This window comes from Salvelinus namaycush, chromosome 28 (genome assembly GCF_016432855.1).
Source record: "Salvelinus namaycush isolate Seneca chromosome 28, SaNama_1.0, whole genome shotgun sequence".
In the NCBI taxonomy this organism is placed as follows: domain Eukaryota; kingdom Metazoa; phylum Chordata; class Actinopteri; order Salmoniformes; family Salmonidae; genus Salvelinus; species Salvelinus namaycush.
This window is the reverse complement of record NC_052334.1, coordinates 20,324,324-20,351,226: the sequence shown is the minus strand read 5'-3', so window position 1 is coordinate 20,351,226 and position 26,903 is coordinate 20,324,324. Positions and strand designations below refer to the sequence as shown.

At 43.1% G+C, this 26,903-nt stretch overlaps 1 protein-coding gene across 2 annotated transcripts; it reads left to right on the top strand.

Annotated features, from left to right (window-relative positions):
* Window positions 1–1,394: 1,394 nt before the first annotated feature.
* Window positions 1,395–26,420, top strand: LOC120023491 (guanine nucleotide exchange C9orf72-like). 2 transcript variants are annotated; one of them, XM_038967519.1, is made up of 10 exons: window positions 1,395–1,470; window positions 18,332–18,788; window positions 18,951–19,046; window positions 21,063–21,127; window positions 21,868–21,940; window positions 22,243–22,359; window positions 22,688–22,923; window positions 23,116–23,173; window positions 23,298–23,407; window positions 23,524–26,420. In XM_038967519.1, the coding sequence occupies exons 1-10, from the start codon at window positions 1,409–1,411 to the stop codon at window positions 23,708–23,710; spliced, it is 1,461 nt and encodes a 486-aa protein (XP_038823447.1). In that variant the 5' UTR covers window positions 1,395–1,408; the 3' UTR covers window positions 23,711–26,420. The 2 variants fall into 2 exon arrangements, with proteins under 2 accessions (XP_038823447.1, XP_038823448.1); XM_038967520.1 differs by lacking the exon at window positions 1,395–1,470 and adding an exon at window positions 1,680–1,865.
* The last annotated feature ends 483 nt before the right edge of the window (window positions 26,421–26,903 follow it).

The following is a 26,903-nucleotide window of genomic DNA, read 5'->3' as shown; positions in this document are numbered from 1 at the left end:
GCGCCTTACGGTCAGATGCCAAGCAGTTGCCATACCAGGCGGTGATGCAACCAGTCAGGATGCTCTCGATGGTGCAGCTGTAGAACTTCTGGAGGATCTGGGGAACCATGCCAAATCTTTTCAGTCTCCTGAGGGGGAAAAGGTTTTGTCGTGCCCTCTTCATGACTGTCTTAGTGTGTTTGGACCATGATAGTTCGTTGGTGATGTAGAGACCAAGGAACTTGAAACTCTCGACCTGCCCCACTACAGCCCCGTTGATGTTAACGGGGGCCTGTTGGGCCCGCCTTTTCCTGTAGTCCACGATCAGCTCCTTTGTCTTGCTCACATTGAGGGAGAGGTTGTTGTCCTGGCACCACACTGCCAGTTCTCTGACCTCCTCCCGATAGACTGTCTCATCGTTGTTGGTGATCAGGCCTACCACTGTTGTGTCGTCAGCAAACTTAATGATAGTGTTGGAGTCGTGTTTGGCCACGCAGTCGTGGGTGAACAGGGAGTACAGGAGAGGATTAAGTACACACCCCTGAGGGGCCCCAGTGTTGAGGATCAGCGTAGCAGACGTGTTGTTGCCTAGCCTTACCACCTGGGGGTGGCCTGTCAGGAAGTCCAGGATCCAGTTAAAGAGGGAGGTGTTTAGTCCCAGGGTCCTTAGCTTAGTGATGAGCTTCGTGGACACTATGGTGTTGAACGCTGAGCTGTAGTAATGAACAGCATTCTCACATAGGTGTTCCTTTAGTCCAGGTGGGAAAGGGCAGTGTGGAGTGCGATTGCATCATCTTCAGATGAGAATGGGCAAGACAAAAGATTTATGTGCCTTTGAATGAGGTATGGTAGTAGGTGCCAGGTGCACCAGTTAGTGTTAAGAACTGCAACGCTGCTGGGTTTTTCAAGCTCAACAGTTTCCCATGAGTATCAATAATGATCCACCAAAGGACATCAAGACAATTTTACATAACTATGTGTAAGATTGGAGTAAACATGGGCCAGCATCCTTGTAGAACGCTTTCGACACCTTGTAGAGTTCATGCCCTGAGGGAGGGGGGTGCAACTCAATATTAGGAAGGTGTTCCTAATGTTTGGTATTCTCAGTGTATGAATCAACCTTCAATATTATTTATTTGTTTTGCATGTAAAATTACATAATCTATCTTAGATACCCATAATATTTCGCTAGACGGCAGTGTGCCTTCACGGCATATAATGTAGTGTTGACGAATGAGGAAGTGATTCTATTTCTCCGTGTTTTTCTGTTAAAGCAAATAGTATGGATATACTGACAAGATACATGTCTCTCAGCCCGAGCAATGGGAGGGAGAAAGATTTTCCGCTGAATTGGGCCTCTCTTCCTCTCTGCTTAACGTTCCACAGTTTGCACCCCCACACAGTAGGTGGCAGAGTGCACTTTTAACATATGTTTGTGCCGTCATACCACACTATTTATGCGAGCTACAAACAAAGTACATTGAGACTTTGGTGAGTAACGCCTCTCTTTTAAATGCAGATATAATTGAAAATGTATTCGGGCATGCCAGTTTCTATTTACAACAGGTTTACCAACATTATATGCACTAACGTTACAGCTTGGCTAGCTAGCTACTGCTGGTAATGCATACATACGCCTAACTAACTAGTAATGAGCCAGCTACTGGCTCTGTATTAAGATGTGTAGTTCTCCTTTTATGTTTCACATTATTTAAACCCCTGAAAAACATTAACCTTGACCACTTGTTGTAGACAGTAACCGAGCCTTTGATCATGACTCTCAGTTCCATTAAACATAGCTCATTGGACGAAGACGTCTTCTGTGGGAGTTTGGTTAAGAGCCCCGACACTCAATCTGAACATTAACAGTCGTAGTTTACGCCACGGTAAGGTTTTGTATGTATAAGAACTTTATCTTTCATATCAGCAAGAAGAAGACAAAGGTTGCATTGATACACACCTTGATATGGATAGGGTTCATGTTCCCACTCAGGCCATGTTACAGCGCTTGTTTACAGAAAATAGACAGTGGTAACCACTTGTGCTAATTAGCCATCTAGCATGCACCTGGCTGTGTAGTTTTGTTGGATGGAGGCACCCATAGCTGTATGGATCTGTGCAAAACTGCTACAGTAAGTGTATCTCTTTTTTTTGAAGGATTCATTCTCGCAGATGCAGGTTAAGGGCCATATGTTTCGAACGCCGTATCGCAAGCAATGATTATTGACGTTTCTAAACGCTAAAACACAGCGTCGGGATTGTAGTTCACATGAGCCAGTCGTGGGCGAAGCTAATGGCTGAAAACTAGGGAGAAGGCAGATTATATTTTTTATTATTTCACCTTTATTTAACCAGGTAGGCCAGTTGAGAACAAGTTCTCATTTACAACTGCGACCTGGCCAAGATAAAGCAAAGCAGTGCGACAAAAACAGAGTTACACATGGGATAAACAAACGTACAGTCAATTACCCAATAGAAAAATATGTATACAGTGTGTGCAAATGAAGTAAGGAGGTAAGGCAATAAATAGGCCAATAGTGGCGAAGTAATTACAATTTAGCAATTTACACTGGAGTGATAGATGTGCAGATGAGGATGTGCAAGTAGAAATACTGGTGTGCAAAAGAGCAGAAAAACAAATATGGGGATGAGGTAGGTAGTTGGTTGGATGGGCTATTTAGATGGGCTGTGTACAGCTGCAGCATCAGTAAGCTGCTCCGACAGCTGACGCTTAAAGTTAGTGAGGGAGATAAGTCTTCAACTTCAGTGATCTTTGCAATTCATTCCAGTCATTAGCAGCAGAGAACTGGAAGGAAAGGCAGCCAAAGGGGGCGTTGGCTTTGGGGATGACCAGTGAAATATACCTGCTGGAGCGCGGTCGGTGTTGCTATGGTGACCAGTGAGCTGAGATAAGGCGGAGCTTTACCTAGCAAAGACTTATAGATGACCTGGAGCCAGTGGGTTTGGCGACGAATATGTAGCGAGGACCAGCCAATGAGAACATACAGGTCGCAGTGGTGGGTAGTATATGGGGCTTTGGTGACAAAATGGATGGCATTGTGCTAGACTGCATCCAATTTGCTGAGTAGAGTGTTGGAGGCTATTTTCTAAATGACATCGCCAAAGTCAAGGATAGTCAGTTTTATGAGGGTAAGTTTGGCAGCATGAGTGAAGGAGGCTTTGTTGGAAGCCGATTCTAGATTTAACTTTGGATTTCAGCGAGAGCGACATCATTGATATATACAGAGAAGAGTCGTCCCGATAATTGAACCCTGTGGCACCCCCATAGAGGCTGCCAGAGGTCCGGACAACAGGCCCTCCGATTTGACACACTGAACTCTGTCTGAGAAGTAGTGAACCAGGTGAGGCAGTCATAAGAGAAACCAAGGCTGTTGAGTCTGCCTATAAGAATACAGTGATTGACAGTCGAAAGCCTTGGCTAGGTCGATGAAGACGGCTGCACAGTATTGTCTTTCATCGATGGCGGTTATATCATTTAGGACCTTGGGCGTGATTGAGGTGCACCGGTGACTAGCTCGGAAACCAGATTGCATAGCGGAGAAGTTACGATGGGATTCGAAATGGTTGGTGGTCTGTTTGTTCACTTGGCTTTCGAAGACTTTAGAAAGGCAGGGCAGGATGGATATACAGTGGGGAGAACAAGTATTTGATACACTGCTGATTTTGCAGGTTTTCCTACTTACAAAGCATGTAGAGGTCTAATTTTTATCATAGGTACACTTCAACTGTGAGAGATGGAATCTAAAACAAAAATCCAGAAAATCACAATAATTTGCATTTTATTGCATGACATAAGTATTTGATCACCTACCAACCAGTAAGAATTCCGGCTCTCACATACCTGTTAGTTTTTCTTTAACTTCTTATGGCTGCAGCCCGACGTCGGTACACTTATGACAACAGCCAGCTCAAAGTGCAGGGCGCGAAATTCAAAAGATATATTTTTTTAAATATTTAACTTTCACACATTAACAAGTCCAATACAGCATATGAAAGGTACACATCTTGTGAATCCAGCCAACATGTCTGATTTTTAAAATGTTTTACAGGGAAGACACAATATGTAAATCTATTAGCTAACCACGTTAGCAAAAGACACCACTTTTTTTACTCCAACAGTTTTTTACTCCATAAGTAGCTATCACAAATTCGACCAAATAAAGATATAAATAGCCACTAACCAAGAAACAACTTCATCAGATGACAGTCTGATAACATATTTATTGTATAGCATATGTTTTGTTAGAAAAATGTGCATATTTCAGGTATAAATCATAGTTTACATTGCAGCTACAATCAGAAATTGGACCGAAAGCAGCCATAATATTTACAGACACCAACGTCAAATACCTAATTACTCATCATAAAACATTTCTGAAAAATACATAGTGTACAGCAATTGAAAGACAGGCATCTTGTGATTCCAGACAATATTTCCGATTTATTATTTATGTTTTACAGCGAAAACACAATAGAGCGTTATATTAGCGTACCACAATAGCCAAAAACACAAGCAATTTCCCATTAGCAAAAGTTAGCGATCGTAACAAACAAGCAAAAGATATATAATTTTTGACTAACCTTGATTTTCTTCATCAGATGACAGTCCTATAACATCAGGTTATACATACACTTATGTTTTGTTCGAAAATGTGCATATTTAGAGCTGAAGTCAGTGGTTACACATTGTGCTAACGTAGCATCTTTTTCCCACAACGTCTAAACAGCAACGATATTTTTCTGACACTTTTTCTGACACACATATTCTGACCAAATAGCTATTCATAAACATAAGTAAAAAATACATGTTGTATAGGAAATGATAGATCCATTAGTTCTTAATGAAATCGCAGTGTTAGAATTCTAAAAAATAACTTCATTACGACATCCAGCTTCGGTATAGCTGAGTACCCCAAAGTTGGGCGCCCACGACTAATTCACATGCACGACAGATATATGAATTAGCATCATAAAATGTTTCTTACTTTTGGTGATCTTCCGTCAGAATGTTGGACAAGGGGTCCTTTGTCAAGAACAGTCGTTGTTTGGATTCAGAACATTCATTTTCCCTCTCGATTTAGCACGCACACTTGCCAAGTGGCACAAAGCTCTCCAAGTCAACAAACGGAAGAGAACGGAACACGGCAAAACTCCCGAAAAATGTTCAATAATCTGATGAAACTATATTGAAAAAACATACTTTACGATGATATGGTCACATGTATCAAATAAAATCATAGCCGGAGATATTAGTCGTCCATAACGACAGCTAAACAGAAGGCAAATCCATGTCCCTTTCGCGCGCTCCAGAAAACAGAAAATGGACGGTCACGTCATACAAAGAGCTGTTATTCCACCTCAGACCAAGATAAACACGAAATTTCTTCTCTCACCGCCTCTTGACACCCAGGGGAAGGTGTATGAAGTGCACGTAGACTCTTACGTATCATGCCCATGTATAGGCAGGGAGTAGAAGAGAGCCTCGGTTTCAGACATTCCACTTCCTGGTCAGGAAGTGTGCTGCAGAATGACTTCTGTTTCACTCAGAGAAATAATTCAAACGGTTTTAGAAACTAGAGTGTGTTTTCTATCCAATAGTAATAATAATATGCATATTGTACGAGCAAGAATTGAGTACGAGGCCGTTTGAAATGGGCACATTTTATCTGGCTACTCAATACGCCCCCTGCAGCCCAAACAGGTTAAGAAGCCCTCCTGTTCTCCACTCATTACCTGTATTAACTGCACCTGTCCACACACTCAATCAAACAGACTCCAACCTCTCCACAATGGCCAAGACCAGAAAGCTGTGTAAGGACATCAGGGATAAAATTATAGACCTGCACAAGGCTGGGATGAGCTACAGGACAATAGACAAGCAGCTTGGTGAGAAGGCAACAAATGTTGGCGCAATTATTAGAAAATGGAAGAAGTTCAAGATGACGATCACCCTCGGTCTGGGGCTCCATGCAAGATCTCACCTCGTGGGGCATCAATGATCATGAGGAAGGTGAGGGATCAGCCCAGAACTACACAGAGGACCTGGTCAATGACCTGAAGATAGCTGGGACCACTGTCTCAAAGAAAACCATTAGTAACACACTACGCCGTCATGGATTAAAATCCTGCAGCGCACGCAAGGTCCTCCTGCTCAAGCCAGCGCATGTCCAGGCCCGTCTGAAGTTTGCCAATGACCATCTGGATGATCCAGAGGAGGAATGGGAGAAGGTCATGTGGTCTGATGAGACGACAATAGAGCTTTTTGGTCTAAACTCCACTCGCTGTGTTTGGAGGAAGAAGAAGGATGAGTACAACCCCAAGAACACCATCCCAACTGTGAAGCATGGTGGTGGAAACATCATTCTTTGGGAATGATTTTCTGCAAAGGGGACAGGACGACTACACCGTATTGAGGGGAGGATGGATGGGGCCATGTATCGCGAGATCTTGGCCAACAACCTCCTTCCCTCAGTAAGAGCATTGAAGATGGGTCGTGGCTGGGTCTTCCAGCATGACAACGACCCGAAACACACAGCCAGGGCAACTAAGGAGTGGCTCCGTAAGAAGCATCTCAAGGTCCTGGAGTGGCCTAGCCAGTCTCCAGACCTGAACCCAATAGAAAATCTTTGGAGGGAGCTGAAAGTCCGTATTGCCCAGCGACAGCCCCGAAACCTGAAGGATCTGGAGAAGGTCTGTATGGAGGAGTGGGCCAAAATCCCTGCTGCAGTGTGTGCAAACCTGGTCAAGAACTACAGGAAACGTATGATCTCTAATTGCAAACAAAGGTTTCTGTACCAAATATTAAGTTCTGCTTTTCTGATGTATCAAATACTTATGTCATGCAATAAAATGCAAATTAATTACTTAAAAATCATAATGTGATTTTTCTGGATTTTTGTTTTAGATTACGTCTCTCACAGTTGAAGTGTAACTATGATAAAAATGACAGACCTCTACATGCTTTGTAAGTAGGAAAACCTGCAAAATCGGCAGTGTATCAAATACTTCTTCTCCCCACTGTACGTCTGTGACAGTTTGGGTCTAGAGTGTCTCCACTTTGAAGAGGGGGATGACCGCAACCACTTTCTAATCTTTAGGAATCTCAGATGATACGAGAGGTTGAACAGACTAGTAATAGGAGTTGCAACAATGGCGGCTGATAATTTTAGGAAGAGAGGGTCCAGATTGTCTAGCCCAGCTGATTTGTAGGGATCCAGATTTTGCAGCTCTTTCAGAACATCAGCTGTCTGGATTTGGGTGAAGGAGAAGCGGGGGGGGGGGCTTGGCCCAGTTGCTGTGGGGGGTGCAGAGCTGTTGGCCGGGGTAGGGGTAGCTAGGTGGAAAGCATAGTCAGCCGTAGAGAAATGCTTATTGAAATTTTCGATTATCGTGGATTTATCAGTGGTGACAGTGTTTCCAAGTCTCATTGCTGTGGGCAGCTGGGAGGAGGTGCTCTTATTCTCCATGGACTTTACAGTGTCCCAGAACTTTTTGGAACTAGTGCTGAATAACGCCTAGTGTTTGAGAGCTAACGGTAACGCAGCTAGCTAGATGACAGCTGTCAAAATGTCATTTTATTGAACCTTTATTTTATCAGGGAGTCATACTAAAACTATAGTCTCTTTCACAGATGAGCCCTGAATTACAGAAAATACCTGTGTTGTAAAGTCTGGTCATATTGAGTGTCTCGGTATTGTCTCTGTGTCAGATACATTTGTACTCGTCTCAGACAGTGAGGACGTAATTTCTTCCCGAGACCCATTGTCAGCTCATAAAAACGCTTCACCAGGCTATATATATATATATATATATATATATATACTGCTCAAAAAAATAAAGGGAACACTTAAACAACACAATGTAACTCCAAGTCAATCACACTTCTGTGAAATCAAACTGTCCACTTAGGAAGCAACACTGATTGACAATAAATTTCACATGCTGTTGTGCAAATGGAATAGACAACAGGTGGAAATTATAGGCAATTAGCAAGACACCCCCAATAAAGGAGTGGTTCTGCAGGTGGTGACCACAGACCACTTCTCAGTTCCTATGCTTCCTGGCTGATGTTTTGGTCACTTTTGAATGCTGGCGGTGCTTTCACTCTAGTGGTAGCATGAGACGGAGTCTACAACCCACACAAGTGGCTCAGGTAGTGCAGCTCATCCAGGATGGCACATCAATGCGAGCTGTGGCAAGAAGGTTTGCTGTGTCTGTCAGCGTAGTGTCCAGAGCATGGAGGCGCTACCAGGAGACAGGCCAGTACATCAGGAGATGTGGAGGAGGCCGTAGGAGGGCAAAAACCCAGCAGCAGGACCGCTACCTCCGCCTTTGTGCAAGGAGGACCACTGCCAGAGCCCTGCAAAATGACCTCCAGCAGGGCACAAATGTGCATGTGTCTGCTCAAACGGTCAGAAAGACTCCATGAGGGTGGTATGCGGGCCCGACGTCCACAGGTGGGGGTTGTGCTTACAGCCCAACACCGTTTGGCATTTGCCAGAGAACACCAAGATTGGCAAATTCGCCACTGGCGCCCTGTGCTCTTCACAGATGAAAGCAGGTTCACACTGAGCACGTGACAGTCTGGAGACGCCGTGGAGAACGTTCTGCTGCCTGCAACATCCTCCAGCATGACCGGTTTGGCGGTGGGTCAGTCATGGTGTGGGGTGGCATTTCTTTGGGGGGCCGCACAGCCCTCCATGTGCTCGCCAGAGGTAGCCTGACTGCCATTAGGTACCGAGATGAGATCCTCAGACCCCTTGTGAGACCATATGCTGGTGCGGTTGGCCCTGGGTTCCTCCTAATGCAAGACAATGCTAGACCTCATGTGGCTGGAGTGTGTCAGCAGTTCCTGCAAGAGGAAGGCATTGATGCTATGGACTGGCCCGCCCGTTCCCCAGACCTGAATCCAATTGAGGACATCTGGGACATCATGTCTCGCTCCATCCACCAATGCCACGTTGCACCACAGACTGTCCAGGAGTTGGCGGATGCTTTAGTCCAGGTCTGGGAGGAGATCCCTCAGGAGACCATCCGCCACCTCATCAGGAGCATGCCCAGGCGTTGCAGGGAGGTCATACAGGCACGTGGAGGCCACACACACTACTGAGCCTCATTTTGACTTGTTTTAAGGACATTACATCAAAGTTGGATCAGCCTGTAGTGTGGTTTTCCACTTTAATTTTGAGTGTGACTCCAAATCCAGACCTCCATGGGTTGCTAAATTTAATTTCCATTGATCATTTGTGTGATTTTGTTGTCAGCACATTCAACTATGTAAAGAAAGTATTTAATAAGAATATTTCATTCATTCAGATCTAGGATGTGTTATTTTAGTGTTCCCTTTATTTTTTTGAGCAGTGTATTAGTACCAGTCAAAGGTTTGGAAACACCTACACATTCAAGGGTTTTTCTTTATTTTTACTATTTTTTACATTGTAGAATAATAGTGAAGACATCAAAACTCTGAAATAACACATGGAATCATGTCGTAACCAAAAAATGTTTAAAAAATCAAAATATAATTTATATTTGAGATTCTTCAAAGTAGCCACCCTTTGCACACACAAAGTAGCCACCCTTTCTCTCAACCAGCTTCACCTGGAATGCTTGGAGTTCCCACATGCTGAGCACTTGTTGGCTGCTTTTCCTTCACTCTGCGGTCTAACTCATCCCAAACCATCTCAATTGGGTTGAGGTCGGGAGATTGTGGAAGCCGGGTTTTATTTATTTTTACTTAATCTTTATTTAACTAGGTCATCTGATGCAGCACTCATCACTCTCATTCTTGGTCAAATAGCCCTTACACAGCCTGGAGGTGTTGTTGGGTCATTTTCCTGTTGAAAAACAAATGATAGTCCCATTAAGTGCAAACCAGATGGGATGGCGTATTGCTGCAGAATGCTGTGGTAGACATACTGGGAAAGTGTGCCTTGAATTATAAATAAATCACCAACTGTGTCACCAGCAAATGCACACCATCACACCACCTACATGCATCACGGTCAGAACCACACATGCGGTTCTTGAATGAGTAAGTGTGGCAACTTTTTTGACTGGTACTGTATATATTCCTTTCTTGAAACATTAATATCTTAACAAATCTTAATGTTTGCGCAGTATTGAACCAATAGTCCTTCAGAGTGTGACAGGTTCGTGATTTAGAAAATACAGTCAACATTGCTTATACACACTACTTAGTCCCTACTGATGCGTATGAGTGTAGTGGCGGTATAGGACATATCAATTATGTATTACAATAGAGAAATCATGCACAAAGTAGCCTACACAATCACAACCCGTGTGAAATATATTAACATGCACGCCGCACACTCAGCCTACTTTCAGCGGAATAAATCAAATCACATTTTATTAGTCACATGTGCTGAATACAACAGGTGTAGCTAGACCTTATGAGCCCCTAATCAACAATGTGGTTTAAAAAAAAAAATATCTATCTATATATACGAATAAGAAATAAAAGTAACAAGTAATTAAAGAGCAGCAGTAAAATAACAATAGCGAGACTATACAGGGGGATACCGGTACAGAGTCAATGTGCGGGGGCAGTGGTTAGTCGAGGTAATATGTACATTTAGGTAGTTATTAAAGTGACTATGCATAGATAATAAACATAGTCGCAGTGGTGTAAAAGAGGGGGTGGGGGGGGCAATGCAAATAGTCTGGGTAGCCATTTGATTAAATGTTCAGGAGTTTTATGGCTTGGGGATAGAAGCTGTTTAGAAGCCTCTTGGACCTAGACATGGCGCTCCGGTACCGCTTGCGTTGCGGTAGCAGAGAGAACAGTCTATGACTAGGGTGGCTGGAGTCTTTGACAATTTTTAGGGCCTTCCTCTGACACTGTATCATTTAGTTTACTTGATAGCTACCTACACAAATAGCTAGCTAGAATAAAGTGTTAATAACAAGATAAAACTTAATTTACATTTGGTAAGACCGCTTTAAGTTTCCCTGCATTAAAGTCCCCGGCCACTAGGTGCGCCGCCTCTGCGTGAGCGTTACATCTCATTGAGTGCGGTCTTAGTGCCAGACTCAGTCTGTGGTGGTATGTAGACGGCTATGAGAAGTACAGATAGAGTATTTCATGATAAGCTGTAGACCACACTACCTCAGGCGAGCAAAACCTCAAGACTTTCTTAGGTATCGTGCACCAGCTGTTAATTACAAAAATACATAGTCTGCCGCCCCTTGTCTTATCAGACGCCACTGTTCTATCCTGCTGATACAGCGTATAACCAGCCAGCTGTATGTTGATAATGTCGTCGTTCAGCCATGACTCCGTGAAACAATCTATTACAGTTTTGAATGTCCCGTTGGTAGTTTAACCTTCCGCGTAGGTTATCCAGCCGATGTCAGAGTGCTATGGATGGGCCTGGGCGGACAGAGGCCCACCCAATGGGGAGCCAGACCCTGACAGGCCCACCCAATCAGATGTATGTGTTTTCAGCATTGTTGTGGACTTAGACCATCAAAATTGTATTTCCTATTAAATAAAGTGTACTTTTTTTGGGGGGGGGGGGAATCTGGAAAACCATAACAAAAACTAGATTTTCACACAGGGTGCCTTTCGCTGCGTGGGCCATTTGGGAACTTTTTGGCAAAATTTGAGTATACCCACTTCTCCAGGCACCACTACACCACTGTATAGGGCCGATGGAAAGACAGCAGTCACACACACAGTATGATGTTAAAGGATAAGCAGTCCATGAACTCGGACATAATAAGCCAGTAGATCCCAATCATAAGAATACAAAAACAGCCATTAAGCGTTTCCCAATCAAAATGTACAACTATTACTCCCGTTGCATGAAACAGTTAGCACAAAGTAACCAGTGACTTAAAGTGAAACTGACAGCCTTTCAATTGCTTTGCTGATATGAAACAAACAGACAATCATAATATCAGTCAAGAGGTTTTAAAAATAGGTTCTATTTGACTCAACGTTCCATGGCATACGCTAAGGCATTGTTGGCAGAATAGATTAATACAGTTCAATGCATGATTAATATAATTCATCAATACATTTCTTGGTAGTCCAAAAAGTATTTTTATCAGGTTGTAAATTACATCTGGCCTGGTACATTGTTTGCTGCCTCCATTCGGATGCACTGTTTCAATGACTCAATATTCTGGACAAAAACTGACAAATGTAACCAAAGCTGGGAATGTCAATACATTCAAACTAGCAATGATCACAAGTCAGTCATAATGTGGCTAATAGGCTAATGTATCTATTTATGTAGCACGCTAAAAACACGGAGCCTAATGTTAGCTAGGAGGATGACATGCCATTGGAGGAGTGGGTGGGTGAGTGACTGACTTTTTCCCCCTCATTGTTTTTTGGTGGCTATACACTGCTAGAGAAGCAGGTTTCATTTGGTTAGCTAGCAAGAATTTGTACAACTATTATACAGTAAGCATATCTCTTGCGTTTGCAAATTCACTCTGGCCATCTACTTCAATTTCAGAGCACTCTCGTCTGTGTGCCAGAGCGCAGAACTGATGAATTTATGAACGCGGAACACCTGCTGAATATGACCGATATCAGTAAACGTAGGGGGAAAAAAGTTATAGTTAATCAAGAACGCTGTAGATTACATGTAAGCAGCTCTACTACGCCGAGTAAAATGGTCAGAGTGAGGTGTTCTCATTTGTGTCTGGGAGTAGCAAGCTAGCCAACTTTAGCCAGTTAGCTTGGGGACAAGCATGCATTGGCAGGCAAGCTACAGAAGGAAGAGTAGGTTACAATTCCCTATGGTTTATCAGTGCAATTTTTACGGCCAACTAGCCAAAAAAGTTTTAGTGTTTATCTAATGTTCCTTCATTAGATTTGAGCTTATCTTGCTCATAACTGAGGGAGAGAGAGTCTACCTTTTCATGGTTGTTTGGTCAATAGGACTGTAAAGTTCCAAAATGTAAGAGGACTCCTGTGGTGTTTACATATTTGCAGAAATCCATTCGGGTTTATTTTGTGGCTTTTGGCGAATGCGTTCTAATGATCTAAAGTCGCGCTGTTCAACTGCCTGTAAACACACAGTCCAGTTCAAAGTGAATGATGGTAGCCCCGGGTGGCAAATGGCTTGTTTGTAAAGGTCTACATTTACATTTAAGTCATTTAGCAGACGCTCTTATCCAGAGCGACTTACAAATTGGTGCATTCACCTTATGATATCCAGTGGAACAACCACTTTACAATAGTGCATCTAAATCTTTTAAGGGGGGGGGTGGGGGGGGGTTAGAAGGATTACTTTATCCTATCCTAGGTATTCCTTAAAGAGGTGGGGTTTCAGGTGTCTCCGGAAGGTGGTGATTGACTCCGCTGACCTGGCGTCGTGAGGGAGTTTGTTCCACCATTGGGGTGCCAGAGCAGCGAACAGTTTTGACTGGGCTGAGCGGGAACTGTACTTCCTCAGAGGTAGGGAGGCAAGCAGGCCAGAGGTGGATGAACGCAGTGCCCTTGTTTGGGTGTAGGGCCTGATCAGAGCCTGAAGGTACGGAGGTGCCGTTCCCCTCACAGCTCCGTAGGCAAGCACCATGGTCTTGTAGCGGATGCGAGCTTCAACTGGAAGCCAGTGGAGAGAGCGGAGGAGCGGGGTGACGTGAGAGAACTTGGGAAGGTTGAACACCAGACGGGCTGCGGCGTTCTGGATGAGTTGTAGGGGTTTAATGGCACAGGCAGGGAGCCCAGCCAACAGCGAGTTGCAGTAATCCAGACGGGAAATGACAAGTGCCTGGATTAGGACCTGCGCCGCTTCCTGTGTGAGGCAGGGTCGTACTCTGCGAATGTTGTAGAGCATGAACCTACAGGAACGGGTCACCGCCTTGATGTTAGTTGAGAACGACAGGGTGTTGTCCAGGATCACGCCAAGATCCTTAGCACTCTGGGAGGAGGACACAATGGAGTTGTCAACCGTGATGGCGCGATCATGGAACGGGCAGTCCTTCCCCGGGAGGAAGAGCAGCTCCGTCTTGCCGAGGTTCAGCTTGAGGTGGTGATCCGTCATCCACACTCATATGTCTGCCAGACATGCAGAGATGCGATTCGCCACCTGGTTATCAGAAGGGGGAAAGAAGAAGATTAATTGTGTGTCGTCTGCATAGCAATGATAGGAGAGACCATGTGAGGATATGACAGAGCCAAGTGACTTGGTGTATAGCGAGAATAGGAGAGGGCCTAGAACAGAGCCCTGGGGGACACCAGTGGTGAGAGCACGTGGTGCGGAGACAGATTCTCGCCACGCCACCTGGTAGGAGCGACCTGTCAGGTAGGACGCAATCCAAGCGTGGGCCGCGCCGGAGATGCCCAACTCGGAGAGGGTGGAGAGGAGGATCTGATGGTTCACGGTATCAAAGGCAGCCGATAGGTCTAGAAGGATGAGCGCAGAGGAGAGAGAGTTAGCTTTAGCAGTGCGGAGCGCCTCCGTGACACAGAGAAGAGCAGTCTCAGTTGAATGACTAGTCTTGAAACCTGACTGATTTGGATCAAGAAGGTCATTCTGAGAGAGATAGCAGGAGAGCTGGCCAAGGACGGCACGTTCAAGAGTTTTGGAGAGAAAAGAAAGAAGGGATACTGGTCTGTAGTTGTTGACATCGGAGGGATCGAGTGTAGGTTTTTTCAGAAGGGGTGCAACTCTCGCTCTCTTGAAGACGGAAGGGACGTAGCCAGCGGTCAAGGATGAGTTGATGAGCAGGTGAGGTAAGGGAGAAGGTCTCCGGAAATGGTCTGGAGAAGAGAGGAGGGGATAGGGTCAAGCGGGCAGGTTGTTGGGCGGCCGGCCGTCACAAGACGCGAGATTTCATCTGGAGAGAGAGGGGAGAAAGAGGTCAAAGCACAGGGTAGGGCAGTGTGAGCAGAACCAGCGGTGTCGTTTGACTTAGCAAACGAGGATCGGATGTCGTCGACCTTCTTTTCAAAATGGTTGACGAAGTCATCCGGGGAGGGGGAGGAGGATTCAGGAGGGAGGAGAAGGTGGCAAAGAGCTTCCTAGGGTTAGAGGCAGATGCTTGGAATTTAGAGTGGTAGAAAGTGGCTTTAGCAGCAGAGACAGAAGAGGAAAATGTAGAGAGGAGGGAGTGAAAGGATGCCAGGTCCGCAGGGAGGCGAGTTTTCCTCCATTTCCGCTCGGCTGCCCGGAGCCCTGTTCTGTGAGCTCGCAATGAGTCGTCGAGCCACGGAGCAGGAGGGGAGGACCGAGCCGGCCTGGAGGATAGGGGACATAGAGAGTCAAAGGATGCAGAAAGGGAGGAGAGGAGGGTTGAGGAGGCAGAATCAGGAGATAGGTTGGAGAAGGTTTGAGCAGAGGGAAGAGATGATAGGATGGAAGAGGAGAGAGTAGCGGGGGAGAGAGAGCGAAGGTTGGGACGGCGCGATACCATCCGAGTAGGGGCAGAGTGGGAAGTGTTGGATGAGAGCGAGAGGGAAAAGGATACAAGGTAGTGGTCGGAGACTTGGAGGGGAGTTGCAATGAGATTAGTGGAAGAACAGCATCTAGTAAAGATGAGGTCAAGCGTATTGCCTGCCTTGTGAGTAGGGGGGGAAGGTGAGAGGGTGAGGTCAAAAGAGGAGAGGAGTGGAAAGAAGGAGGCAGAGAGGAATGAGTCAAAGGTAGACGTGGGGAGGTTAAAGTCACCCAGAACTGTGAGAGGTGAGCCATCCTCAGGAAAGGAACTTATCAAGGCATCAAGCTCATTGATGAACTCTCCAAGGGAACCTGGAGGGCGATAAATGATAAGGATATTAAGCTTGAAAGGGCTGGTAACTGTGACAGCATGGAATTCAAAGGAGGCGATAGACAGATGGGTCAGGGGAGAAAGAGAGAATGTCCACATGGGAGAGATGAGGATCCCAGTGCCACCACCCCGCTGACCAGAAGCTCTCGGGGTGTGCGAGAACACGTGGGCAGACGAGGAGAGAGCAGTAGGAGTAGCAGTGTTATCTGTGGTAATCCATGTTTCCGTCAGTGCCAAGAAGTTGAGGGACTGGAGGGAAGCATAGGCTGAGATGAACTCTGCCTTGTTGGCCGCAGATCGGCAGTTCCAGAGGCTGCCGGAGACCTGGAACTCCACGTGGGTCGTGCGCGCTGGGACCACCAGGTTAGAGTGGCAGCGGCCACGCGGTGTGAAGCGTTTGTATGGTCTGTGCAGAGAGGAGAGAACAGGGATAGACAGACACATAGTTGACAGGCTACAGAAGAGGCTACGCTAATGCAAAGGAGATTGGAATGACAAGTGGACTACACGTCTCGAATGTTCAGAACGTTAAGCTTACGTTGCAAAAATCTTATTGACTAAAATGATTAAAATGATACAGTACTGCTGGCTGGTGAAGTAGGCTAGCTAGCAGTGGCTGCGTTGTTGACTTTGTTTGAAAGTGTTGCTGGCTAGGTAGCCTCGATGACTGGCTAGATAATTACTCTAAACTACACAATTATCTTAGATGCAAAGACAACTATGTAGCTAGCTAACACTACACTAATCAAATCGTTCCGTTGTAATGTTTCGGTAGAAGTTGGCTAGCTGGCTAGCTAGCAGTGTTGACAACGTTAGGATGACGAAAATAGCTGGCTAGCTGACTTTGTTTGAAAGTGGAGCTGGCTAGGTAACCTCGATAACTGGCTAGGTAACCTCGATAATTACTCTAAACTACACAATTATCTTAGATACAAAGACAGCAAAGACAACTATGTAGCTAGCTAACACTACACTAATCAAATCGTTCCGTTGTAATGTTTCGGTAGAAGTTGGCTAGCTGGCTAGCTAGCAGTGTTGACAACGTTAGAAGGACGAAAATAGCTGGCTAGCTAACCTCGATAATTACTCTAAACTACACAATTATCTTTGATACAAAGACGGCTATGTAGCTAGCTAAGAAAAAAGTGCTAAGATCAAACAAATCAAACCATTGTACTGTAATGAAATGTAATACTACCTGTGGAGCGAAGCGAAATGCGACTACTGTCTACTGTCGCTCTGATTGGCTACAGCGCACCGGTCTGAGTGTTTTTATTCGGTTTTATTTCCTGCAGTGTCTATTAATTGTCCAAATGCACGGCCACTTTCCCACTCTATATTGCTATAGCATTTTCACAAATGCCTTCCCAAACATTCTAAGAATTTATGAAAATGACTAAGTGGTCGCTTGTCAGACCATTTTAAAGTGTCCTTCTTTCTGGGGGTGTATATGAACAGATTTGAGTAAGGTTTCATATTGCTAAAATGCTGTCCGTTCCACTTTAAATGCAACAATGTTTCACACGCACACAAGTTATTTTCAAAGAGATGTCTAACGGCAAGCATGCTGCAGTAAAAAATCCAGTTCCACTCACCAGATGATGATCATTTGAAACTTAACTTCTTGTTGAAAGTTATTCTTGAAAAGGGAGAAGCTAACAAATTAGCAACAACATCCTCTTTGATAACACCTGCTGCAGCCGCTGCAAACTAGCTAGCTAGACCGTGGGAAAACTACTGCTCGCTATTGCACAGTGACCTATTAGCCTTCAAGAAGGCAGAAGTTTTTGTAAAAACGGTCCCACTTATTAAGTCAATGTGATTGGTTGATTCCACTGTCACTCCAAAAATGTTACCTAATACAGTTGAGCATTTCACTTAAGGTCTACTACACCTGTTGTATTTGGCACATGTGACAAATAAAATTTGATTTGATTTGAATGGCAGATGCCTTTTTATCTAGTTTCTGATGGCTTAGCCAATGGCTGACTTGGATAGCTAGATTTATCTCCCCAGAGACCAGCACAGAAAAATCCTAATTGGATATTTTTTCTCTCTTTAGTGTTAACCCTTTCCAATAAAACTAAAGAGATTAAATCAGAACATCATTGAAAATAATAATTATTATAATAATAATTAATTAATAGAGTGGCTCTATTTTCCCTCAGCGTGCATTGTTTCACTATTCTGAATGTCTAAAGAATCCATATGTTCTGAAATATGAACACAGAAATACTGGACATTTTGAACTCTTATTATGGTGATTTGACAATTTACAATCATGGTCTTGACTCAGACTCGATTTGCTCCCGAACACAACACTGGAAAATACACACCAATTTTTATTTTATTTTAGATTGTTAAAAAGTATTATGTCTTGTGTGGACTTATATGTTTTTAATGGAGATTTGTATTTATGAAGGTGCAAGAGTTCAATATTGTTAGTTTGTGGGATGTACTCTATTTGTCTGACATCTATTTTCTCTTCCTATAAGATAGCTTGAACAATAAATAGATGTATAATTCTACCAGCCAGGCGTGATCTACATTCCACCTTTCTGGTCTTCCAACCCACCCCCAGGTACAGTAACAACATGTCTTCTGGCCCACCTCAGTCGCCCGCAGTGGCTAAGACAGAGGTGACTGTCGAAGGAGAATGCCCTCTCCTCGCCGCCACCTTTGCCTACTGGGACAACATCCTGGGCCCACGGGTGCGCCACATCTGGGCTCCCAGGTGTGAGCAGCCGCTGTTGCTGAGTGACGGTGAAGTCACCTTCCTGGCCAATCACACGCTGAACGGGGAGATTCTGCGCAGTGCCGAGTGTGGAGCGGTGGACGTCAAGTTCTTCGTCCTAGCTGAGAAGGGTGTCATCATTGTCTCGCTGATCTTTGACGGCGAGCTGAAGGGTGACAAGAACACGTGTGCCCTGTCCATTATTCTTCCACAGACAGAGCTGGCCTTCTACCTGCCCCTGCACACTGTCTGTGTGGAGAGGCTCAAACACATAATCCGCAAGGGACGCATCTGGATGCAGAAAGTAAGTGTTCAGATTTTAAGTTCCAAGTCTATCCCCTACTAGGCCATCCCCTTAAGGCAGTGTTTCTCAATCCATCACTGGTGAAATTGACTATCATTATAGCCCAGTACTATCACCTGAATCACCTAGCCTGCCATGCCGGTATTTGTCATTGACATACAGGGCTACAACATAATTTCTGTGCTGACATCAGAGATTGTCCCCATCATGGAGCTGCTGTCCTCCATGAAGACACACAGTGTCCCAGAGGACATAGACGTGAGTATCAGAAGCCATTGTGCACATTTGGCAACACTTTCATCGTGCAAAAAATACAGTAAAGCTCACTATACTCTGCAGACCCATTTATGTTACAACTTTGCTTTTTAAAAGTTAGCGGGGTCTGAAATTGACAACCTTGATAAAGATTAGCAAAAATTACATTTTTTTTTAAAAATTTTTTACTAATACAATTTCTGAGATTTTGTTGTCCTCAACTATTGACACCCCTGTCTTCAATATTTCACCTTGCAAGGATAATGACACAGCCTTTTTCTAAAATGCTTTGAGTTGGAGAACACATTGGGATGGATCTTAGACCACTTCTCCTTCCAGATCCTTGATATCCTACATCTGGGCTTATGGACTGACTGTCCTCTTCAACAGGTTTTCAAGCAGACCTGGGCAGGGGGGCTGGCCAACAATTGATGAGAGTGTGAAATAACACAAGCGTAGACCAAAATGGATCTTTCTCCAGGGAAATGACCCAGGACTTTTATTCAGGGAACGAAACAACAGAATGCGCCACGGCGCTGGGTAGCAATAAAACCAAACCCCACCTAGCTCGTCTTTGAGCCTTTCTACACAGGTCTTTCCGGTCCCTCTCTGCTACCGGACATCTAAGCTGTTTACCGGCATATCCAACAAAAGAAAACAGAAATCCAACAGTATTGTCCTTAGGTCTACAGCCAAGTAACATCCGGTAGGTTCCTGTCCAGTGTGGGTTTGATATCCCTCCCAGTGCATGTCAGCTTTTAAAAAAAATTCTTTTTTAAATTTAAATATTTTTCATTTACCTTTTATTTAACTAGGCAAGTCAGTTAAGAACAAATTCTTATTTTCAATGACAGCCTAGGAACAGTGGGTTAACTGCCTTGTTCAGGGGCAGAACAGCAGCTCGGGGATTCGATCCAGCAACCTTTCGGTTACTGGCCCAACGCTCTAACCACTAGGCTACCTACCGCTCCAGCAGCTCTTGCTGCTCCAGACCAAAAAACTGATCTGGCCAAAGCCAGATTAAAACAGCCACCACCCAATCTCCAAGTAGTTATATCAAGTAGTAGTTTTCTCAGATCTGTATTCAAATTGTTTTAAAAAGTAGTTATTTTTTGGGATCTATATTCAAGTAGTTGTTCCCCTGGAAAAATAGTTACTTTCCACAAAGCATAGTTAACCATAGTTATCTCAGGTCTTGAAACCCCCATGTTTTTAGTTGAAGAAGGTAGTTCATACGCTTGGACCGAAGGATATCAAGGATCTGGAAGAATTCTGTATGGATGAATGGTCTAAGATCCCTCCCAATGTGTTCTCCAACTCATAAAAGATTTTAGGAAAAAGGCTGTGCTGTTATCCTCGCAAGGTGAGGTATTGAAAACGGGTGTCAATCATTTTTACCCATACCTTTTTGAGAAAGATTATTACTTGTAAAACAAAATCTCTTTTCTGAGCAATTATGTTAGTATAAAATATTATAATTTCCCCCCCTTTTTTTTTGAGCATACACATTTTTAGCTATATTGTATTTATTTTTTATCGTCATTTTTGCTCATCTTTATCAAAGCTGTCAATCATTTCTGACCCCACTGTATGTCCATGAGAAGGAGACTATTATGCCTGCAGTTCACTGTCACATTATCACATGGGTATCCAAGAATGATATCCAACTAGTTTCACTGATATGTTAAGTCTTGCACAGCTTTCATTACCAGGCAAAAACCCCAGTTGAAAATGAAACTAAAACTTCAAAGCCTCCACAATTTCTGTGGAAAAGAAAGCTGAAAGTTCTAACCACTGAGGCTCCACTGAAGCTTTAATTATCATTTTGATGTTCATCAATGAGATGTAAAAATGTGCTAAGTCACACACAATTCCACAATAATTTGAGGATTAGACTACTCAAATTCGGGCAATAACTACTCTGTCTCTCTACAGTTACAGTAGGCAAACATTTTTATCTTGTCCTTCATGTTGAGGACTATTTCACCAAAGAACTCTTGTTTGTTCCATCTGTGTTAGATCAAGGACACCATCCTAAATGATGACGACATTGGAGACAGCTGCCATGAAGATTTCCTGCATAAGTAAGCACTTTTATTGTAGGCCTATCTGCTTCATTCTGAAAATTGGAAGCATCTACAGTAAGTTGTCTACATGTTTTTTTTTTTCTCTTTTTTTGTTTTTTTACAGTACCCAGAACCATTCTGTGACTATTTAACCATAGGAAAATTATAAATACTGCAATGCAGTGTTGACTAAATTGAGCTCTGAGACTGATAAGTAATCTCTATTAACTAATGTTGCCAACAAGTGGAAAACCCTGCACATTATCAAGAAACAACCTTGAGTGCCCCTGCTTTTCTTTTTGTGGGATTAACAGGGTTAAAAAAATGTTTCACTCTCCTTCAGGTTAACAGCTTTTCTCTCCGTTTTATCCAAACTGGGCAGGTCCATTAGGTACACATTGCTTACCTTGCACACTATATTTGTGATGAGATTGTAGTTATCAGGGGAATGCAGTTATGCACCCCCTGACAAATCTGTCTAAACATCATTATCTTAACTGCCTGTGGAGATGACAAATGCACTGCAAGTCATAATTTCTTTACTCAGCTTTTAAGTGTTCTTGCAGTAGTCAGGAAACACTTATGTCACTTTAGAGACCTATATTAAAGTCATATTTTTATGACAAACACGTGGACACATTTTAATACATTTTAATGTTGCTCATGTTCTCATTATGCTAAATTAATATCAAGTGACTATTCCTCATCCTTGGCATTAATAAAAAATACACACCAATGAAATTGCCTCCGTCTCTCAGGGCAATCAGTTCTCATCTCCAAACGTGTGGCTGCTCCATGGTGGTCGGAAGCAACCCAGACAAAGTCAACAAGGTACTGACAGGCTGCCAATACTCTGTGCTTAACACATACATACATACATACATTGGCTGCTGTATCAGCATATGTATTCACACTCATGCACACAGTAGTTGTATAAAAAATGTCTATACACAGGTGTGTCTGCATATGTTATTGTGTATCTACAAAAAAATTGCAGCATACAAAATCTGACATTACAGGTTAACACGCGCACACACCCACACTCTCCTCCAAATCCTCTCTCCCTCACTAAAATGCGGATGTGTTGTGAGGAATTCCACTTTGATATTTATTTGTGTTTTCTTGTGCTCTAGATAGTGCGAACACTGAGCCTTTTCCTCACCCCTGCTGAGAGGAAGTGCTCTCGGCTCTGTAAAGCTGACTCCTCTTTCAAGTACGACACAGGACTGTTTGTACAAGGCCTCCTCAAGGTACCACGCCACTCTAAATTACAGTTCTCTAATGCTGGTCCTGGAGAGCCAGTGGATGTGCAGGCAATTTTTGTATATATTTATTTTTAGCACTAACGCACTAAAAGCGATCTTCGGTCCAATGTGTTCAATGAGGGTTACTTAATTTTGTTTTCTCACATCTTGATTATCCCATTGTAAGTGCATGCAAATTAATAGTCATGCAAAGTAAGTATTTTATTTCAAACCAAGGCCTCAAAAAATGAACAAAAGGTCATAGCTTAACAGACTGCTAGTTTGGCATTGTGATCCCCCTCATTACTCTCCCCCTCCTTTCTCCAAAACCAAGGACTCCACTGGCAGCTTCGTCTTGCCCTTCCGCCAGGTGCTGTACTCGCCCTACCCGACCACGCACATCGACGTGGACATCAACACGGTGAAGCAGATGCCACCCTGCCATGAGCACACGTACAACCAGCGCCTCTACATGCGCTCGGAGCTCAGCACGCTCTGGAAGGCGGCCAGCGAGGATGACATCGCCCCCGACGCTGTCATTCACACCGATGAGTCCTTCACCCCCAACCTGTATGCTTTCTTCTCTCCTGTTCTGTTATTCCAATTAGATTGGAATTGCCTGTGTTTATTTCGATGCCTAACAGCATTGATTGATTTATTTCATATGTATAAACATTTTATGTCTTGTTTACATTAACATTCATGAAAGCTGTGGATGTTATTCTGTTTTTATGACCACTAAAAGCTCCACTCCTTTCTCAGAAATATTTTTCAGGACGTTATGCATAAAGACACTCTGGTGAAGTTATTTATAGATGAGGTAAGACACCAGAAAAAAGGAAGCAACAATATTTGTGGTGCTGAAAAATGGTCTCCTCATATGTCGGCCTTTTGTTGGCTTATCAGGGCCAACAATAATAGTTGATTCTCGGTTTTGTTCTCAGGTGTTCATGCTGAAGCCAGGCCTCAATCTGCGAAGTACTTACTTAGCCCAGTTCTTGCTGATCCTTCACAGGAAGGCTCTCACGCTACTCAAATACATTGAAGATGAAACGTAAGTTACCTCCCGCTATGGAAGCAGATGTAATTGGTTTCAATAGGACTTTTGTCCCAGCACAGCAGGACACCGTGTAATACAACTTTTTTTATGTTTGAATTCCCCACCCTCAGGCAAAAGGGAAAGAAGCCTTTCCGCTCCTTGCGCAGCTTGAAGACAGACCTCGACCTGATGGTGGAAGGTGACCTGAATATTGTCATGGCTTTTGCTGAGAAGCTGAGGGCTGGACTGCACTCCTTTGTATTTGGGAAGCCATTCTACACCAGTGTACAGGAGCGAGATGTGCTCATGAGTTTTTGACTCTTATCCTCATGACTTATGTTTGTTTCTTATCTTTAATTATTTCTTATTATTGTAGCATTGTCAATAAGGAACCTGCAAGTAAGCATTTAATTGGACGGTGTATACCAAGGTTATTATAGTAAACTAAAATTGTAAAAACAATATAGTAAACAAATAAACATGCTGAAACGTATAATTGACTGCAAAACAAACTAAAACAAAATAGAAGCCATCATAAATGATTTATTTTTTTCCCCTTCTAAACAAATCTAATACGATGTAACATTTTTTTCTAATCGGGTTTTTGAGCTTCTGAATATGGTGGGTAAGTACTGCCAGTAGATGCTGAGGTTTCAAATAGGCTTAGTTTGTGCATTGCTATCACTAGCTAACAGGGAAGAAATCTGAGGGTGAGCGCAGAGCCGGACTGGGCTAAGCTAGAACAGCTTGTGAAGTTGGAGCCGTTCACAATCTACAACGACAAACTTCAGACTGACAGCCAGTCGCTGTCTGATGGGGTGCCGTGCCTTCTCACTTGCAATCTACTACTACTGGGGGAGAGGATGAGAAAGTCACCTCCGGCAAGGATGGCTGTTTATCCTAAGCTGTGGCACTGGATCTGGTTTCTGCCCCTGCATCCCAAGAGTTCGTGGAGAGGATATTCTTTGTCCGTGGGCAACTGTCATCAGGCTTGAGAAACCGAACGACCACCTCTCTGGAACGCAGTCTTCTTGAGAATGAACCAGAAGATCTTGTTTGGTGGACCAGAAACACACACACAAGCTGGCTGGCTTTGAACTGATAGATTTGTGAATGTGTTGCTTATGTTTTTGCTGTTGCAGCCATTTTTATTAACCTATTTGAAGGGCTTAGTCAGTGATACATGTTTAATATTACATAAACATAACATGTCAAATGTGCCATGACTTCATTTGTTTTTTCCTTTCTGTCAGGTAAAGGTACTTGATTCTTATATTTACTAAATTTAAAAAAGCATTGGATTTATGTTAACATGGGCAAGAGTTTCCTTCCACCATATTTCTTGCACCAGTCTTGGTGTTTATCCTTTTAAATCCAAGTCACATTAGGATTGATTTATAATTTAAACCTAACCAAACCTATCTCCTGGACATGGAGTTGTATGGAGGCCTCTAGTGTAGGGTTTCCCAAACTCGGTCCTGGGCCATAGACTTGATCCCTCTTGATGAACCGGTTGGAGTCATGATAGCCGGGTCATCGGGTGGGATCAGCCAATGAAGTTTACTTGTTAAGAAGAAAATGTACTATTTCAATATGGGAGGTGGCCTCAGTTGCGCTGCCCATGCTCTCACAGAAGCCATCATGATTCAAAGCCTATCCCCTTATGTATTACTGCCCCCCCCCCCCCCTGGCAAGAAGTGACATCCCCAAAAAAACGAACTATAGACCTACAACACACATGGCTCCTGGCCTCCTACACACAGGCTGCTTTCTGTCCCTAAAACTAAAAACAATAGAATTGTTTTTATTAAACTAAATAAAAACAAGTAAACCAAGTCTGATTTAACAAACTAAACTGAATTTCAAATGAAAAACAAACAATAGAAATAACTAATATTAAATCACAAAACTATAATAACCTTGACGTATACCATGCGTATCCTGTACATAAGACTAATAAAACTTAACTATCATGTCTTGAAATGGGTAAGACATTTACATGTGATTTGTCCAAAAGCTGCCTTTTATTAGGGAGACATTTTCTGTCCACTAAACAGTGTTTGAAATGTGCAAAAACAATACAGAATTTCCAAAGGTCCACATTTCAGATGTTGAATTTTTGGAGGATCTCTGTCCTATTTAAAGTCCAAACACTCAATGTCTTATTGAAAGCGTGAGTCTGGTGTCTTCAGTGTCTGTTTGGTACAACAAGCACTTGACTGGACTTCACTTTATTTGTGAAACTTGAATGTTTGGATACCTTTCATATCAATGTTAGCACACTGATTGTAGAACATGTTTAATTACATGGTGGAAATCCAGAGTTAATGTAGTCTTTCTGTTGACTGACAGACTAGAACAGCCATGTCTAGGTTATGAACCATAATTGCACTTTGCAGTGCCAATACTTCATGCTTACATGGTAGCCTATTGTAGAGCTTTAGGTTGGCAAAATGATAATTACAAGAGGGACAACTTCATCTGATGCATGTATGGTCAACACACCCTCTGGTTTTGTTATAATGAACCATTTGCATGAGATATGGTCTGTAGTCTTGAATTTGAGCACATTGCAATTATGGATATATACTGTAGGTCTGAGCATGCATGCTGATTGTTGACAAGAGACAGGTAGTTTTTAGTAATTGTTTTTCACATGTACATCTTGATGGTTATAGAATGAATTATTAACGTAACTTATGAGGTATAATGTGATACACCAGGCCATATCATATCGGTATCATGTCTTGCCATACTTGTCATCATATAGTTGCCATTGATGATTCTAAATGCATCTTAATGTTTAATGTTTTATCGTATAGCATCTTTGACTCATCAACTTTGACTCAAGTGGCCTTAACTTATTTTCTCACAAACTTTCATTGGCAGATGTGGTTTATGGCGTATACCAATGAGAACTTAATATTGTTCACCCCACTGGCCTTCATGCTGATGCAGTGTTCAAATTGTATTCTAACATTTGTCAATGCAGCCATGATGATAATAAATAAATGTGTCAATACAAAATGGTATGCATATTTACTACAATTAGTTTACACATTTACTAGTCTTACAGAATGTGCATAGAAACAATGTCTAAATGATTTACAATCCATTCGGAAAGTATTCAGACCTCTTGACTTTCCACATTTACATTACAGCCTTATTCTAAAATAGATTTAAAAAAAGAAATCCTCAATCTACATACAATACCCCATAATGACAAAGCAAAAACAGTTTTTTTTTTTAAATTGTTGCTAATTAAAAAATAAACTGATATCACATTTACATAAGAATTCAGACCCTTTACTCAGTACTTTGTTGAAGCACCTTTGGCAGTGATTACATCCTCACGTCTTCTTGGGAATGACGCTACAAACTTGGCACACCTGTAATTGGGGAGTTTCTCCAATTCTTCTCCACAGAGCCTCAAGCTATGTCAGGTTGATTGGGGAGGGTTGCTGCAAAGCTATTTTCAGGTCTCTCCAGAGATGTTCGATCGGGTTCAAGT

What these genes read in the sequence shown, in the direction of transcription:
- LOC120023491 (XM_038967519.1), top strand. Translation starts at nt 1,409, where the DNA reads ATGTTTGTGCCGTCATACCACACTATTTATGCGAGCTACAAACAAAGT. An exon ending in GACGCATCTGGATGCAGAAA is followed by an intron (nt 18,789 to 18,950) that starts GTAAGTGTTCAG and finishes ATTGACATACAG; the next exon opens with GGCTACAACATAATTTCTGT. An exon ending in AAATACATTGAAGATGAAAC is followed by an intron (nt 23,408 to 23,523) that starts GTAAGTTACCTC and finishes CCCCACCCTCAG; the next exon opens with GCAAAAGGGAAAGAAGCCTT.